At 39.5% G+C, this 13953-nt stretch overlaps 2 protein-coding genes across 9 annotated transcripts in view; one reads left to right on the top strand and one right to left on the bottom strand.

Moving 5' to 3' along the window:
• Positions 1 to 2868, top strand: part of BCLAF1 (BCL2 associated transcription factor 1) — a 36400-nt gene extending 33532 nt beyond the window's left edge. For 7 of the 8 annotated variants that reach the window (XM_059713362.1, XM_006263648.4, XM_059713389.1 and 4 more), the window contains one exon: positions 2136 to 2868. In XM_059713362.1, coding sequence (XP_059569345.1) covers positions 2136 to 2375 — 240 coding nt within the window. In that variant the 3' untranslated portion in view covers positions 2376 to 2868. The remainder of the gene's footprint in view (positions 1 to 2135) is intronic. The other variant, XM_006263646.4, reaches the window with a different exon arrangement.
• A 5375-nt stretch (positions 2869 to 8243) lies between these two features.
• Positions 8244 to 13931, bottom strand: LOC102558848 (armadillo repeat-containing protein 1). The gene is made up of 4 exons (XM_006263652.4): positions 13820 to 13931; positions 11939 to 12120; positions 10331 to 10422; positions 8244 to 8540 (listed from the first exon to the last, which is right to left on the bottom strand). The coding sequence occupies exons 2-4, from the start codon at positions 12086 to 12088 to the stop codon at positions 8366 to 8368; spliced, it is 417 nt and encodes a 138-aa protein (XP_006263714.3). The 5' UTR covers positions 12089 to 12120; positions 13820 to 13931; the 3' UTR covers positions 8244 to 8365.
• Positions 13932 to 13953: the final 22 nt, after the last annotated feature.

Here is a 13953-nt window from a genome sequence, read left to right as displayed (position 1 = left end):
AGATTTGTACTAACCTGCAATTCTACAATTTAGTCAATTTACAATTGAGGGGAAAATTGAATTAGTATTAAATTTAAACTATTAAAGCATTATAAGCAATTTTGGAGCTTTATGGATGAATGATGATGGATGAAAACTGATCTTAAAAAATCAGCTTTGTTTAAACTGGATTTTACTTAAATAAAATTTTTTCCTTAAAAATCTGTTGCAAAACATGACAGACAATAGAAGTCTAAATTTTCCATAACCCATTTAATTTGGATTAAATAGAAGCCTACATTTTCCATAATTCATTTGGACTGAGTGAAAACAAACTGTCAAACAGAACATTATAAGTAATTTTAATAGAATACTCCTGCTGCTGAAGCTTTAGAGAGTCAAATCACTCAATTGCTAAAAGTTGCTAGCTAACTACCTGAATGTAAGGTTTGTTGATATGCCAAATTGATATAAAGCAGAACCTGGATGCTTCACTGGATTAGGTTCCTTGTCTATATCCACTTGCAAACGTGGTTTTGCAGAACAACTGTGGGTATACAGAGCCACAGGAAAGAGCTGCCTTCGGACCACTGATTAACTCCAACTTGATTAGAGAAGTAGTGCCTTTTAATTGTAAAAGTGGCCATAAACAGATGAATATCTTTAATTCATCTGCAAATTAGGCAGATTGCAAAATGACCAAGATGTGAAGAAACTTTGTTTGTATTAGCCAGGTACAGAGATAATATGTGTTTTCCTTCTTTTCAGAAGTGGGAGCAGATGAGACTTATTCGTTCTGAAATCTGGAAGAACAGTTCACTAGCTACATATAATTTATTTCATTAATTAGTTTTAACTAAACAGTATTTTGATAATTTTTTTTTAGGTATCTAAAACATAAAGTATTATATTCAATTAAAACCATTTTAATTCTTTTTTTATGAATTTAATAAACCTCATTGTTTTTATCCATTGGAACTTGACGAAATTACATATAAATCATTAATCATTTAGTAAATGTCATTCATGACTAAGTAGAAACTGTAGTGTATTGTTATATTGCTTAAGTCAGTGATTCTCAACCAGGGTGCCTTAAGCTCCTTTCAGGGGTGCCATACAATATTAGCACTTCTAGATGCAAAAAAATGATTCAAAAGAGAAACCCAGATTTCAAATAGGAATCTATAGTGTTAAAAGCATTCTGACCTGTTGTGGTCTTCCTGAGTTCTTTGCAACAAAAGAATTGCTCTATTAGTTTTCAGTCTTAACTATAGAAACATAAGAGCTAACACTTTTCTGAGGGGTGCCTTGAGTCTAACAAGGTTGAGGACTACTGGCTTAAGTACGTGCAAAGGATGCATTTCTCTGGTTAGCAGAATTTAAAAACAAATGCCTAACGTGAAATAATATATATCTGGTTGTACAGCAGCACATTTTTAGTGGTTACGAGCCAAAAAGCACCAACTCTTGTTTTGGAAAATTATGAAAATGCAAATGCAAAAAGAGATTAAAATCCATTGATTAAATAATCATTCCATTCTGCTTTAGAGAATATGGTAGTGCCTCTGAACGATATCTACGAATTTGGTTTCAGAAACCAAAGGAACTGCTTTGACCCAGTAACTAAGACTTCTTTTGTATTTAAAAAAATCAACAAAAAACGTACTTTGTAGTAAGAGGCAACAGAATTTTGTCTGTTCAGTAACTTCTGACAGGCCCTTTCTTTTACTATACCAGCAGGAGTGAAATCAGCAAGTAATGTTAAGTAGGGTGGTAAAGCCAGCACTTCCAGAAGACAGTAAATCTCATTAAGTGATCGGTTTGATATCCATCATTATAAATGGGAGTTAGAGTAGTTCTCTGTGTGACAAGCCTCCAATGCAAAACCCTTCATAATTCAAGGAAATCTTAATTGTTTTTGGAAATTTTTTTTTTTGTAGTTTTAAATGTGGGAACTATGCCTCCTGCTATCAGCTATAAGATATCAATAATGGAATCTAAACTGCTAAAATATTTCCTATAAAACTGCACCTTGAGAAAATTTATATAAATTCAACAGTGTATTGAATTTATCATTCCTATGTAATACGGTGTTAAGTACATTATAGATATTGTTCATTTAACTTTTTCTTCTTCTTTGTCCCTTTTTAATATAGCATGATGACAGAGATGATGGTGTGGATTATTGGGCCAAAAGAGGAAGAGGTCGTGGCACTTTCCAGCGGGGCAGAGGGCGGTTTAACTTCAAAAAATCAGGTAGCAGTCCAAAGTGGACACATGACAAATACCAAGGGGATGGGCTTGTAGAAGAAGAAGAAGAAACGATGGAAAATAATGAAGAAAAGGACAGACGCAAAGAAGAAAAGGTAGAAAATTCTGGCTTGTCTGTGATTTGATGAATATTTTCTTCCTCACCGTACTCTTTAACTTCAATCTCCTAAAATGAAAACACCTTAATGTAGAGTCAGTAATGGACAAAAAGAATGCAGTAAGATATTATTTCTCTTTTTCCACAGGAGTAATAAGTTTGAAGAATTTCAACTGAAAGATCAGCCCTCACACTATCTACACAGCATTTTTAATAATTTTCTTTTGTTGTCAAATGAATGTAAGCATTTTACTTAAATTTTACTGTTTGAAAGTAGTATAGAACAATTGTTTTGTTTTAAGCCTTTAGGAATCTTGATATAGTAAACTGTATGCTGATGATCGTACAGGTAGAAAGTAAAATATTTGTAACTCAACTTTTAAGAACTTTTACTGTTTGTTATATGCAGTGTAATTCTGTTTTGTCCAAAATACATGGTCAAGTACAACTCTAAAAGTTTTGATTCTTCCCCATGTCTGTATTTTATTCTGAAGTAAACTTACAGCTCTGCACACCTAAAATGTTGGAAGAGCATTTTTTTTTACATTGGTACCAACTACATTAAAAATGGGCACTGGAATTTTCCTTTGGTTTAAGGACCAGTTATATAACAGAAGTGGTTTCTTGTTACCAAAATAAAAAATAGTGTTCAGATTGCACTCTATAACAAAGCTGCAGCAGACAGACAATTTGAAAATAGTCACTTAATCTTGCCAAAGCGGTCTCAGTGACAAAGTAAAATGGGAACTAACCATATTAACTTCCTGTTTTAGTAGTCACAAAAACCTTGCAGTAGATCACATAAGGACTGTTCTGTTCCCTTTAAGAGCCACTTCTGAGAAATGGATACGAATGAAGGTATATACCACAATACTTATTCAGGGCTTAAATTTTTAGCACTGTGATTAAAGTGTACATTTTTAGGCCATAGATAGAAGCCTTCTTTTTAACTCTGTATTTAGTATAGCAATAGAATGCAAGGCAGGATACACCTTCACAGATTACTCACTCAGAGGCATGAGCTTTTGTAATTTATAGCCTACTTCGTCAGATATAACTGAAGCTGTGAAAGCCTCTCTGGATGAGTTAATCTACAAGGTGCTACCCTGTCTTGTGTTCTGCCTAAGGTCAAACAAACATAGGTAGCTACCTTGCTTAAGTGTAATGTTTCTTTGCTCATGTAGTTGCTACTGGGGCAATGCCTCAATTTTGTTTGTTCAACAATCCAAGCAGTAGTTTAATTTATATACACTAACCAGAAGCACCATCTTGGGGGATGCATGTTCCTGGAATTCTTTCCTGGTTTTATGACAGAAGTAAACCACTAACAAGGAAACTAAAAGCACTACCTGTTATTTGTTAAGTCCCCGAGCAGTATAATAGATGCTAAATGGCTCCTTCACAACTACACAATCAGAAATGTTTTGAATAACTTCTGCTGACTTATGAGTCGCCAATAGAAAGCTTTGGTCAAGAAATGTGTGGCACTATTGATCCAGCTACTCTTTGCATCAGTCTTTGTTCCAGTTTGCAAAACTGCTTTTTCAGATTCTTCATGCAGACTTTCCTCTTCAGGTAAGTATTCTGGCAAGTGAGATTGCTGTAGCACACTTGCAGTCTTAAGTGGAACAATAATCTGAAAATTAAAAAAAAAAAGAGAATTTGTGCCTTGCTGTACTGAAGCTTGGATGCATTTAGCATACAACATTTTTTTTTTTTAATTTCAATAAGGAGGGCTGAAACACTGCCCCTTCTTGGATACAGGCTAGAAAATGAATATTACCACAACAACTTTTAGGGTTTAATTAACAAATCTGAGGCAAGTGCCTACATTTTATAGGCCAGTGCTTCTTAACCTTTTCAGACTCAAGGCACCTCTCCATAACTTGTCAAAATTTAGTGGTACCTCATTAAAAAAACAGCTAATTACAGTGAGTAAAAAAAAAATGACTGGACACATCCTTTTTTAATCAAACTGGAAAAAATGCACATGAATAACCCATATAATTGAGACAGAGAGGCTGGTGGTTCTTGCAAATATCTTGAATTTGTGGCTGAATTAAAGAGACTCATTTCCTCTTCCACTGAAAGTTGCCTTTCTCTCATTTTTTTGTTTGTTAAAGCAGAGAACCCCAACTCACATATGATGTTGAAAATTACAATATTTTACAGCTTATTTTGAAATGTTGGTGTATTGGTTAAACACAGAAGTGATTGAAAGATACTGCACCATATTTCAGTCTTAGGGTCTGATCACTGTGCTTATCAGCAAGTTTTTCCTGAAGACTGAATTCCCTGATTCTTGATGTTTCCGTAAACGGGTTTCTAACCCAGCATACTGTGCAACATCCACATCTGGGAAACATTTTTGAATCTTCTAGCAATTCCAAGTCATCCAATATCAGTAGCAAGACTTCTATATTTGATGCAGCTCTGAGGGGGAACATTTCTAGTTATCAGACATTAGCTTGAGCCTTCCAGATCTGAATCTTATCTGGATCCCTGGTAGTCAGCTAAGTTAGGGCTAAGCTTTATCAGAAGGAATCGAAATATTTTCATTTGGACATTGCATGCTGGTATTCAGTTTATTCAAATACAGAAATATGCCAGCAAGATATGCTAGTTTTTAGAGCACCAGCTATGCCTGCTCAACAGATCATAGAAATCAGGTGGATGTTTGTGTGTAAAAATTGTTAACACTTCTTCCTTCAACTTGTAAACTTTGGATAAAACCTTGCTTCTTGAGAACCATCTTACTACTTTGTGCAACATGATACTGGTATATTCATGATACTGGTATATTCAGATTTCCATCGTCTTGTACAATCTTGAAAAAACAAAACATTTTTAGTGGCCTTTTAATGTAATTGACTGCTTTTACTGTGCGCACATACTTTTTATACTTTTTACAATTCCTGGCATATTTTTCACTACAAGAGTGTCTCGGTGAAGGACGCAGTGGGCACGTCTACAGGTGCATTGATATGCCATAATTATGGCACATATTAAGTTCACTATCTGTAATAAGTACTAAATGCGTCGTAATTGGTGCTACAGCGCAGTATTGCTGGTGCGTGTCTTTTAGGTGACATGAATACGCAGTAGGCTAATTCTGTCGTGCATTAGTGCAGCTTTTGCCGTGACACTAATTCACAATAGAATTAGTCTGCTTGTAGCATCTCATGTAGATGCGCCTAGTGAGTTGTAACACCACTTGGATTCTGTTTCTTCATGGTTGAAACAAATCCTCATACTGACCCAACCATAGTGGGAACACTGTTTGTGCAAACACCTACACAGGATTTCCAGGAGGATAAACCCAAAGATTTCAAATATAAATCCACTGTCAAGAACATCGTAACCTTTTGTAGTATCACTGAGTTCTTGATAGTAAAAGAATTGCTTTATTTCTCTATCATCAACCAAATGAATAAAAGCTAGGAGCTGGCATTTTTTACTTACCTGTTGATTCATCTACCCAAAGAGGGAAGGTAGTAGCCATTTCAACTTTTCTCACATTTTTTTTCAGTATTGGAAGTCCCCTAATGGTATTATTGGACAGTGAAATTTTATCAATTTTGTGAGTTTAGCAATAAAGAATTAGCTTAAAGAATTAGGTAGCCTTACCTCTTTTCCAGATTCACTTCTCAGTTGTGCTTCTGATACTTTTGTTGCAGCAATAGCAGAAGCTAGGGTCTAAAATAAGAGGTTTACTGTTTTAAACATAAGAGTATAAGAACATGAGAAGTGCCATGCTGGGTGAGACCAATGATCCATCTAGCTCAGTATCCTGTCCCCAGCAGGGGCAAGAATAGATGTTTTAAAGAGAAAGCATTACACTGGGTATATCTAGAGTGATCTGTGACCTGTTCATTACCCACCCTGGCATCCAAAATACATAATTATAACACAGCAGATTTACTGCTAAAAATGCAACTTTAAAATACTGTATTCTGAACTGTGAAGGCAAAGAAAGTTGCAATTCATTGAACAATATTTTCAATCAGAGATGACCCGAGCAGGGTGTGGGGCCCCGGGCAAATCAGCCTGTGTGGGACCCTGCCCCCGGATGCAAGGAAATCGGCAGTAGATTCAGTGGCAAGTGCACAAATGTAGGGGGGCATATGCCCCCCATTACCCCCGCCCCTGTGCACTGCAAGGAGCTGGCCCCAGTGCCAGCCCCTGGTGGCTCTGTCTTGCTCCTCCAACTGGGTCCTGCAGCTATGCATTCTTGCCCTGGCTGGGCAGCACCCATAGCCCCCAACACTCCCTCACCTTGGCTATTGCTGCCACCTCAATCTGCCCTCCTCTTTCCCTACCATGACTTACCTGAGGGAGCTGCTCTCCCTCGCTGTCCAAGGCCTGTACTCCCAGCCATGTACATGTGAATATGCACACATGTATGTGATGCCCCCTGTGTCCTGCTCCCCCCAGCCTCTTGTAAGCTGGAACTCTGCCAGCCTGCAAAGGGAAACCTGTAGTTTTCCATATTTTTTCCTTTAAAGGAGAAAATCTGCATTTTTCTGCAGCAGACAGAAAATCTGGATCCCTGGTAGTCAGCATCTCCAATCTTTTTTTTTCCCTTACCATAGCAAAATAGCTCAGTAATTTACCCTCCACCCCACAATTGATTGTTGGAAAGTAATAGCCCTTGGCTATACATGCTCTTTGATCAGGTACAGCTGTTATCTACATACCCAAGATGTTAAATGCAGGATATGCTTTTAAAATGTGACCCTACAAAATTTTACCCCGAAGAGTGTGCTAACAAGGCATTTGCTTAATTCCTTACTGGCTTCAGGTAAGGTTCAGAAAAATATATATATAATGTGTGGTCAAATGAGGCTGTTTTAGATTTTCTTGTTTAACAGAATCTCTCTCTCAAAAAAAAAAAAAAAAAAAAAAAGTCTTCCAACTGCTTATTACACATTCTTACAATGCATCTAGTTGACCTCTGTAGCATCTGTCACCTTACTGGCTGCAATGGTAACAACTACAGTTAAATGGTATCTAACTTTGGTAATGCAAAAAAGGAAAAAAAACAAGGTGATTCCACTTCTAGCTCTTGGCAGCAGTGTCTGAAATCTCACAAGTATCTTTTGTTTGTTCAGAGTTTTAGAAGCAGTATGGGAGTAGTGTTGTTCAAGTACAAATTGAGCTTCTCATGTGTTAGTGCTACAGTAATTTTCAGAAATTAATTTGACCTTACCTCTGTTTCAAGATCTGATTTTACACGTACAGTGCATCTTCTGAGAGCTGATTGAAATGTAAAGCTGATTACTCCTTTGACTTTTAACAGTGCTTCCTCACACAGATTTTTGGTATGCTAGATTAAAAGGAGTCAAAGGATGAGTGAAAACACACCAGTTGGAATTTAACTATTAACTCAATGTCAAACCAACATTGAAAGTAGTAGGACCAAGCCTATTTAATTTACATGCTTTCAAGTGTGATTTTGTACACTAATCCTAAAATAGGTTAATACTAGCCCAGTGGGCTGCTTAGGTATTTGGTATCATTTATTGTATTATAGTAGTGACTACAGGACCTAATTGAAACTGGATTATATGGGGCTTCTGAAACCTGGATTGGAAAAAGGAAGTATTAGTCTAGTTCTAATGAAATGGGAGCACAAAGTAGTTTGCCCAAAGTTGTAAAGAAAATCTGATAAAAATGGAAATGAAAGCCCAGTCTCCTGAATTCCATCCCACTGCCATAATATCCTTCCTCTAAGGATTAGGTAACAGACTCTTTCCCCTTATCCTTATGAGGAGTTTCAGTGCAGTTGCCCAAAATCAGCGTGAAGGAACTAATCCTAGATTACATAGCAAAGGGAAGGTCATTGCTGTGACTTTGTGCTGACATTCTGATGGAGACTGCAGTTCACATGGTTTAGGAGAAGCCACATGAGGAACAATTCAACTAAACAAAAGTAGTGATATGATAACCTTAAGTATTTACAGCTTGGATCAGAAGATGCTGAATAACATATAGGGTCCTACCACATTATCTAGTCCTTCAATGTGAAGAGTAATGGTCTTTGCTGTCTTGTTGGAGCTGTTCAGGAAAAACTGCTTTGAACTTGTTATCAAATACTTGTGGAGTACGTTGTGTGTTGCTGATATAAAAACATGTATTCAGTGCATTCTGTACTTCTCTTGCTAGAAGCTGAAGACTGCCATTGGTGTCATGTCTACAGGGAAAAACAAAACAATTGGGAGGAAAAAAAATGTATTTGGTTTCTTTCTTCCTATAGCCCACTTGTAAGTACACTTAGCTCCATGGACAAATATACATTCATAATGGCTTTGAAAAAGGAGGAGCTGATGCTGCTCCAGAGCGCACTATAATTGTTAATGTACATGACCCTGTTGTGATGCAAGTGAGCTAAATCACCCTAGCTTTGATCTTGGATGCAGCTGGGTTAAAGTTGGGGTGATTTTATTTTTCTAGATGCACCTACACACTCTGGAGCAGCAGTTCTACCACACCTTTTAAAACTGCTACAATTGTAGAGAGTATGTAGATGGAATTATTAGTGGCTCATGAGCTAAACTCACTTCTCTAGCTGTATAATTTAGAAATAACCACTGAAATTGTATTCACTAAAGAAACAAGTTGGATTACGCAGACTTCTCAAGGCATCCCTTTAGCACTTGTTTGATCTTCAAATTTCCAGTCTTCCTGACTCGCAAAAACAAGATGGGTGGCTTTATGCAATTCTCTTGCTTATAGGGGGCTTTTCTGTCAATTCTTTACATTTCAAGCTCTACTTTATGAAATGCAGCCACTTTGAGAATTGCATGTTCCCCAAACCAGGAAACCATAAATTGTTCTGCTGGTACTCTTCCCCCTGACCAGGAGGAATGTTCATGCTTTTTCTGTTTGGTTTTTGTCATTCCCAGAAGTAGCCTTTCATATAATGTACTGGAGTTCATAACAGTCTTGCTAACTGCTAGTTCTTGAAGGCTGTCTTTCACTTTAACTGGTACCCACAGCTTCTTGAGTATAGTTTTGATCATAATTCTACATGTTAGTCTGTTTTGTTTTCTAGGACGAACAACATATTCACAGAAACAGGAGGCAGTACACTGGCTACTCTCTCCGCCCTTTGCTTCGGTATATGAAGTCACCTATAATACTGCTATATACACCACACCTTGAGTGTGTCCTCTCTTCCTTCTAAAGCTGGTCTACTATTTCTTTTCTTGCTTCCTCATCCAATCTTCCTTGAGAAAAAGGGCCAGGAAAAAGACTCTCTGATTTGCTGTATCTCACTTGTTTAGCGAGGAAGTGTATAAAGAACCTGCTCTGCTAAATGTACTGTATACCAGAACGGCAATGGATGACTGCTTTTTCGGGTGCATTACTCCTTTTGGGACCTAGAACTCAGACGTGATTCAGGCAATGATCTCTGCACTAAGATATGCAAATCATTTAGTTATACCTTTTAAGCTTTTTTACTCTTGTCCATTTCATCATGTATTTCCTTCAATTTTTCAAACGCTGAGGCTAAGTGATATTACAAACTAATGTCCTATGGTTTCCAGCACTTCCTACATTTTCAATGGATAGTAAAAAAATATGTGCCTCACAAATTCAAAGACTAAATGTAGCATGAACTAGTTAGTTCTTAAATGAACATGGCCAGATTTCTGGGAAAGGGGCCAGGGCCTACTAACCCATCTCTTAATAGTTCATAACTAACTGCATTTGACCTTGTCCTATTTTACTACCAACACCCTCGTTTAAGGACTCCTTCGTTTCCCCATGTCAGTTCTACAAGTTACTTCTTAACAGACATTTTCCTTTTAACTTTTTCAAACCAGTGTTATTTACAGACTGATGCAAGCCTAATTAATGCACGTTAGCAACACTTTAAATTGATGAGAAACTATTAACCATAAAGCCAGTAGTCTCTTTGAAATCTTTGCAACTCACCCCACTTAAAAAGTTGACAAACTGACACCAATTAAAATTTACCTTTTCTGCAATTTCTCCAGCTTCCACATTATATCTGGTTCTTTTGTCACAATTTCACAGTTGGAAGGACATTCTGAAAGATACTGAAGTGCCTGCAAGAGGGGGAAATCATTTAAAAATAGATGGCTTTCAGTAAAGATCTGATATGTAACAGTGGCAACATGAACTGTGCTAAGTTTCTATATAACATGAAATTGGAAGATCCAGTTAGCCTGTAGCTCTGCCACCTTGGAAATTAAATTCCACTAACCAACTAGGAACATGCTTTTGCAGAAAGGCAAGTCTTTTACAATGTTCTTGTTCAAACACTAGATCAAACAAGCTTCACAAAGCTTGAGGGCTCTACTGAATCTCTTCAATGTGTTGCTATACCTGTAAAATTAAGAACCTGACCTGTTTCCCAGTGATTCATTTCTCATCCAAGATCTTAATAGTAGGTAAGAATCAAAATAGAGGATATTCAATATGACAAATGTCTTAGTGACTAATGGACACAATTACTTCAAGTTAAACAAGTGATTCTTAGCATAACAATGGTGGCGATATCACTGTCGGTCCCCTTTGAGCAAAACAGGAAAAAGTTGTGCATGGAATTAGAGACAATATACTGGCTAAATGAGCATGGAAAAAATCTGAAACGACAACACTTTTACAAAATGACACGCAAGTTACAGGTACCACCACTGATACAAATCCTTATATTTTTATCCCAGTACAATCACATCTATTAACCATGTAGACTTTTTTTACTATTTGTGGATTGTTTTGGTGACTAGCTAGCCAGTGCTTTTAATAGGGCCAGTCAAATTGCAACTGTTTAAAAAATGTTTACTTAGTACAAGTAACTTTTTAACATCACTAAAAAAGCCTCTTCAGTTTGCTTCCATTTTCCAGAGAAGATCATCAGGAAAAGCAGCACAAGCACTTGAAATACAAGAAACTGGAGGGGGAAATCATAAGTGTGCACCAGCAACTACCATGGAATCTGAAACTGATTGAAGTAGTTTTGCTCTCGAATTAGATTGGTCTTTTAAAAGTCCGTTTAAGAAACTACTAAATAGGATGTCTTAAAGAGACCCTGGCAGCTTGAACTAGCCTTACAACCTTGACCTTGAAGGTTTCAGGAGTAGTTAGAGTAGAGGGATCTAACCTCTTGTTAAAAGACATCATAGTTAATACACACCTTGTGTGACTTGATGAGGTGATACACTGTTAAAATCAGAAGACACATACTGTGTTTTCCCAGGAAGTTTAAAATCTGCTGCTCTTATGAATAAAACTATATGGCTGTAGCGAAGCCTAGAGTTCTCTTGCAGCACTGCACTGCACTGTGCTATTTTTAGCTGACGTTTACTAGATCAGTTCCATTACCAAAAGTGTGCATAGTTTTTTGGGGTTTTTTGTTTTGGTTTTTTTAGAGCAGGAATCAAACTCTACGGAAAACAGGAAAGGAGCGCTCCTCTACCTGAGAGAGGCTCTAAACTTCTTACATTATTTACTCCCTCGGTCAGGCAGGATTTACATTTTATTACAGGATTAACAGTTTACTAAATACTGGGATTGATTTGAATTAGAGAGACCAAGAGTTTTAGCAAAAGCAGGAATTACCTGAAGAGCTAAATATACAACTTCTGTGTTAGGATGGTCCAGAAACAGGATGAGGCCAGAAAGACATCCTTCATCTTTCACAATTGTTTCTCTATTCCCTGGGTCTGAAGACAGATGCCTCAACTGGTTTGCTACAGACAGAGCATCCATTCTTGTGGTAGCTGTAAGGTGGGCAGTATTTCCTACCACAGTTAACAGGAACCAATTGTTAATGGTTTTTGTGAGTGCATAGAATATGAAAGCATCCTCAAACAAACTATTGCTTCTTTTGTCTTACGTGTATAATAGAATATGGGTGGGTAAAACATGGCTTGTAGGCTGGATCTGGCCTGCAGAGGGACCGCAGCCATCACTGGCGCCCAGGTGCTGTCTGGCCCATAGCATGTCCCACTGGCGCCCAGGTGCTGTCTGGCCCATAGCATGTCCCACTGGCGCCCAGGTATTGTCTGGCCCATAGCATGTCCCACTGTCCCTGGGCTGCAGTGAGGCTGGCACAGCTCTGCAGCTGGACTCCAATTCTACACAGCAGCTTCTTCTGGCTCCTGCTGGTCCCAGCTCCAGTCACAAGACAACTAGCGGGGATGTGTGTGTGCAGCCCTTACTGGCCTCAGCCTACTCTGGACTCACCCTGGCTACAGCAGATCAGCTCTGGACCAGCTGAGACCTGTGTGTGCAGCGCTGACCCCTGCCCTGAGTGGGATGAGTCCAGAGCCAGTTGCTGCTGGGCACTAGTGGTGGGAAGGAGCTGCAGGGCATGTGGGCTCTGGGATGTTGTTGGGGAGGGGGCATGGGGACCAGCCTGCAGCAGCTCCCTGAAACTGTGTGGCTCATGGGTTCAAATAATTCCTGGCCCCTGTAAAAGAACTAAGGACCCTGCTACACATTCAAATTAAAGCTGGATAGGAACCAGCTCTTAGAGTTGTTACACATTTTCAGGCACTTGCTTTAAAGCTGCTTGGCTCTTTTTCACACCTGGACAGTCATTTTTATTGTGTGATAATTACTTAGCATGTGTGACTGGTCTAAATTTATTACATGAACAACCAGGTCATTGCATCATATACATGACACACAGCAGGGGCCTAAGACTTCAAACATTCAACCTGACCCTTAACATGACAGAAATCCTTGAAACCAGAAGCGGGGGTCAGCTGGATACAGGTGAAACCAACTGTACAGAGCATCAAACTGTACTTGGCTCCTAGAGACTGCACCTCCGCCACATCTTGGATTTGGGAAGCCAGGTGCAGAATTGTCCTCTGCAGGCTGTGCCACACAAACAAACATATGGTTTAGGCAAGCCAAGCACGCTCTTTGGAAAAACGACTGTGCTCTGCAATCAGTACAAGGGTTACTACATGTCCAGCTTTTCCCAGATACGTCCTCTTTTTGGGGCCTCCCATCTTTGACCTGGTGGTTTTTTTGAAATGTCAACAAACGTCCGGGACTTTGCTATGCTCAGCATCCAAGTTTTTCCTGGCGGAAGTACGGTGCCCGGAGTTGGGGCTGCGGCAGGGAAGGGAGACACCTGCCTCTCCAGGGGGGTCTTTGGGGGAGACTCTAGGGTGGGTGACTGGGCTTACAAGGATGGAACTGCCTGGAGGCACTGCAGGGCTGGGGGGAGCAGGTCGAATGAGGGGCACAGGTAGGGCTGGGGGGACTGTGGCTTGAGAGCGAGGGGTAGGGACAGAGCACAGGCATATCTGTGCCCCCACCCCAAGTGTCCACGTATTTGAAATTGGAAATATGGCACGAGCATTCTGCCTTCTGCAATTCATCTTCCTCTTTCGCGCGCTCACACAGAGCCCGGGGTCTGGCCGGGGCGCTGATTACCCCCGCTCCCCTCGCCACGCGGCCCCAGCTGACGTCAGTGAGACTCACCCCGAACCTCCGAGTTCGAATGCAACCGCCTCCCGTCGGCCTCCGCGAGCGCCGCCCCGCCCTCTGCCTCCCGATTGGGCGACGCGTGCGGCCCGCCCTTTGCGACGCTGCCCAATCGGCTTGGCGCGATGCCG

The sequence above is a fragment of the Alligator mississippiensis genome, chromosome 1 (assembly GCF_030867095.1).
Source record: "Alligator mississippiensis isolate rAllMis1 chromosome 1, rAllMis1, whole genome shotgun sequence".
In the NCBI taxonomy this organism is placed as follows: Eukaryota; Metazoa; Chordata; order Crocodylia; family Alligatoridae; genus Alligator; species Alligator mississippiensis.
Note: the sequence above shows the minus strand (reverse complement) of the source record. Positions and strands in the feature narration are given on the sequence as shown.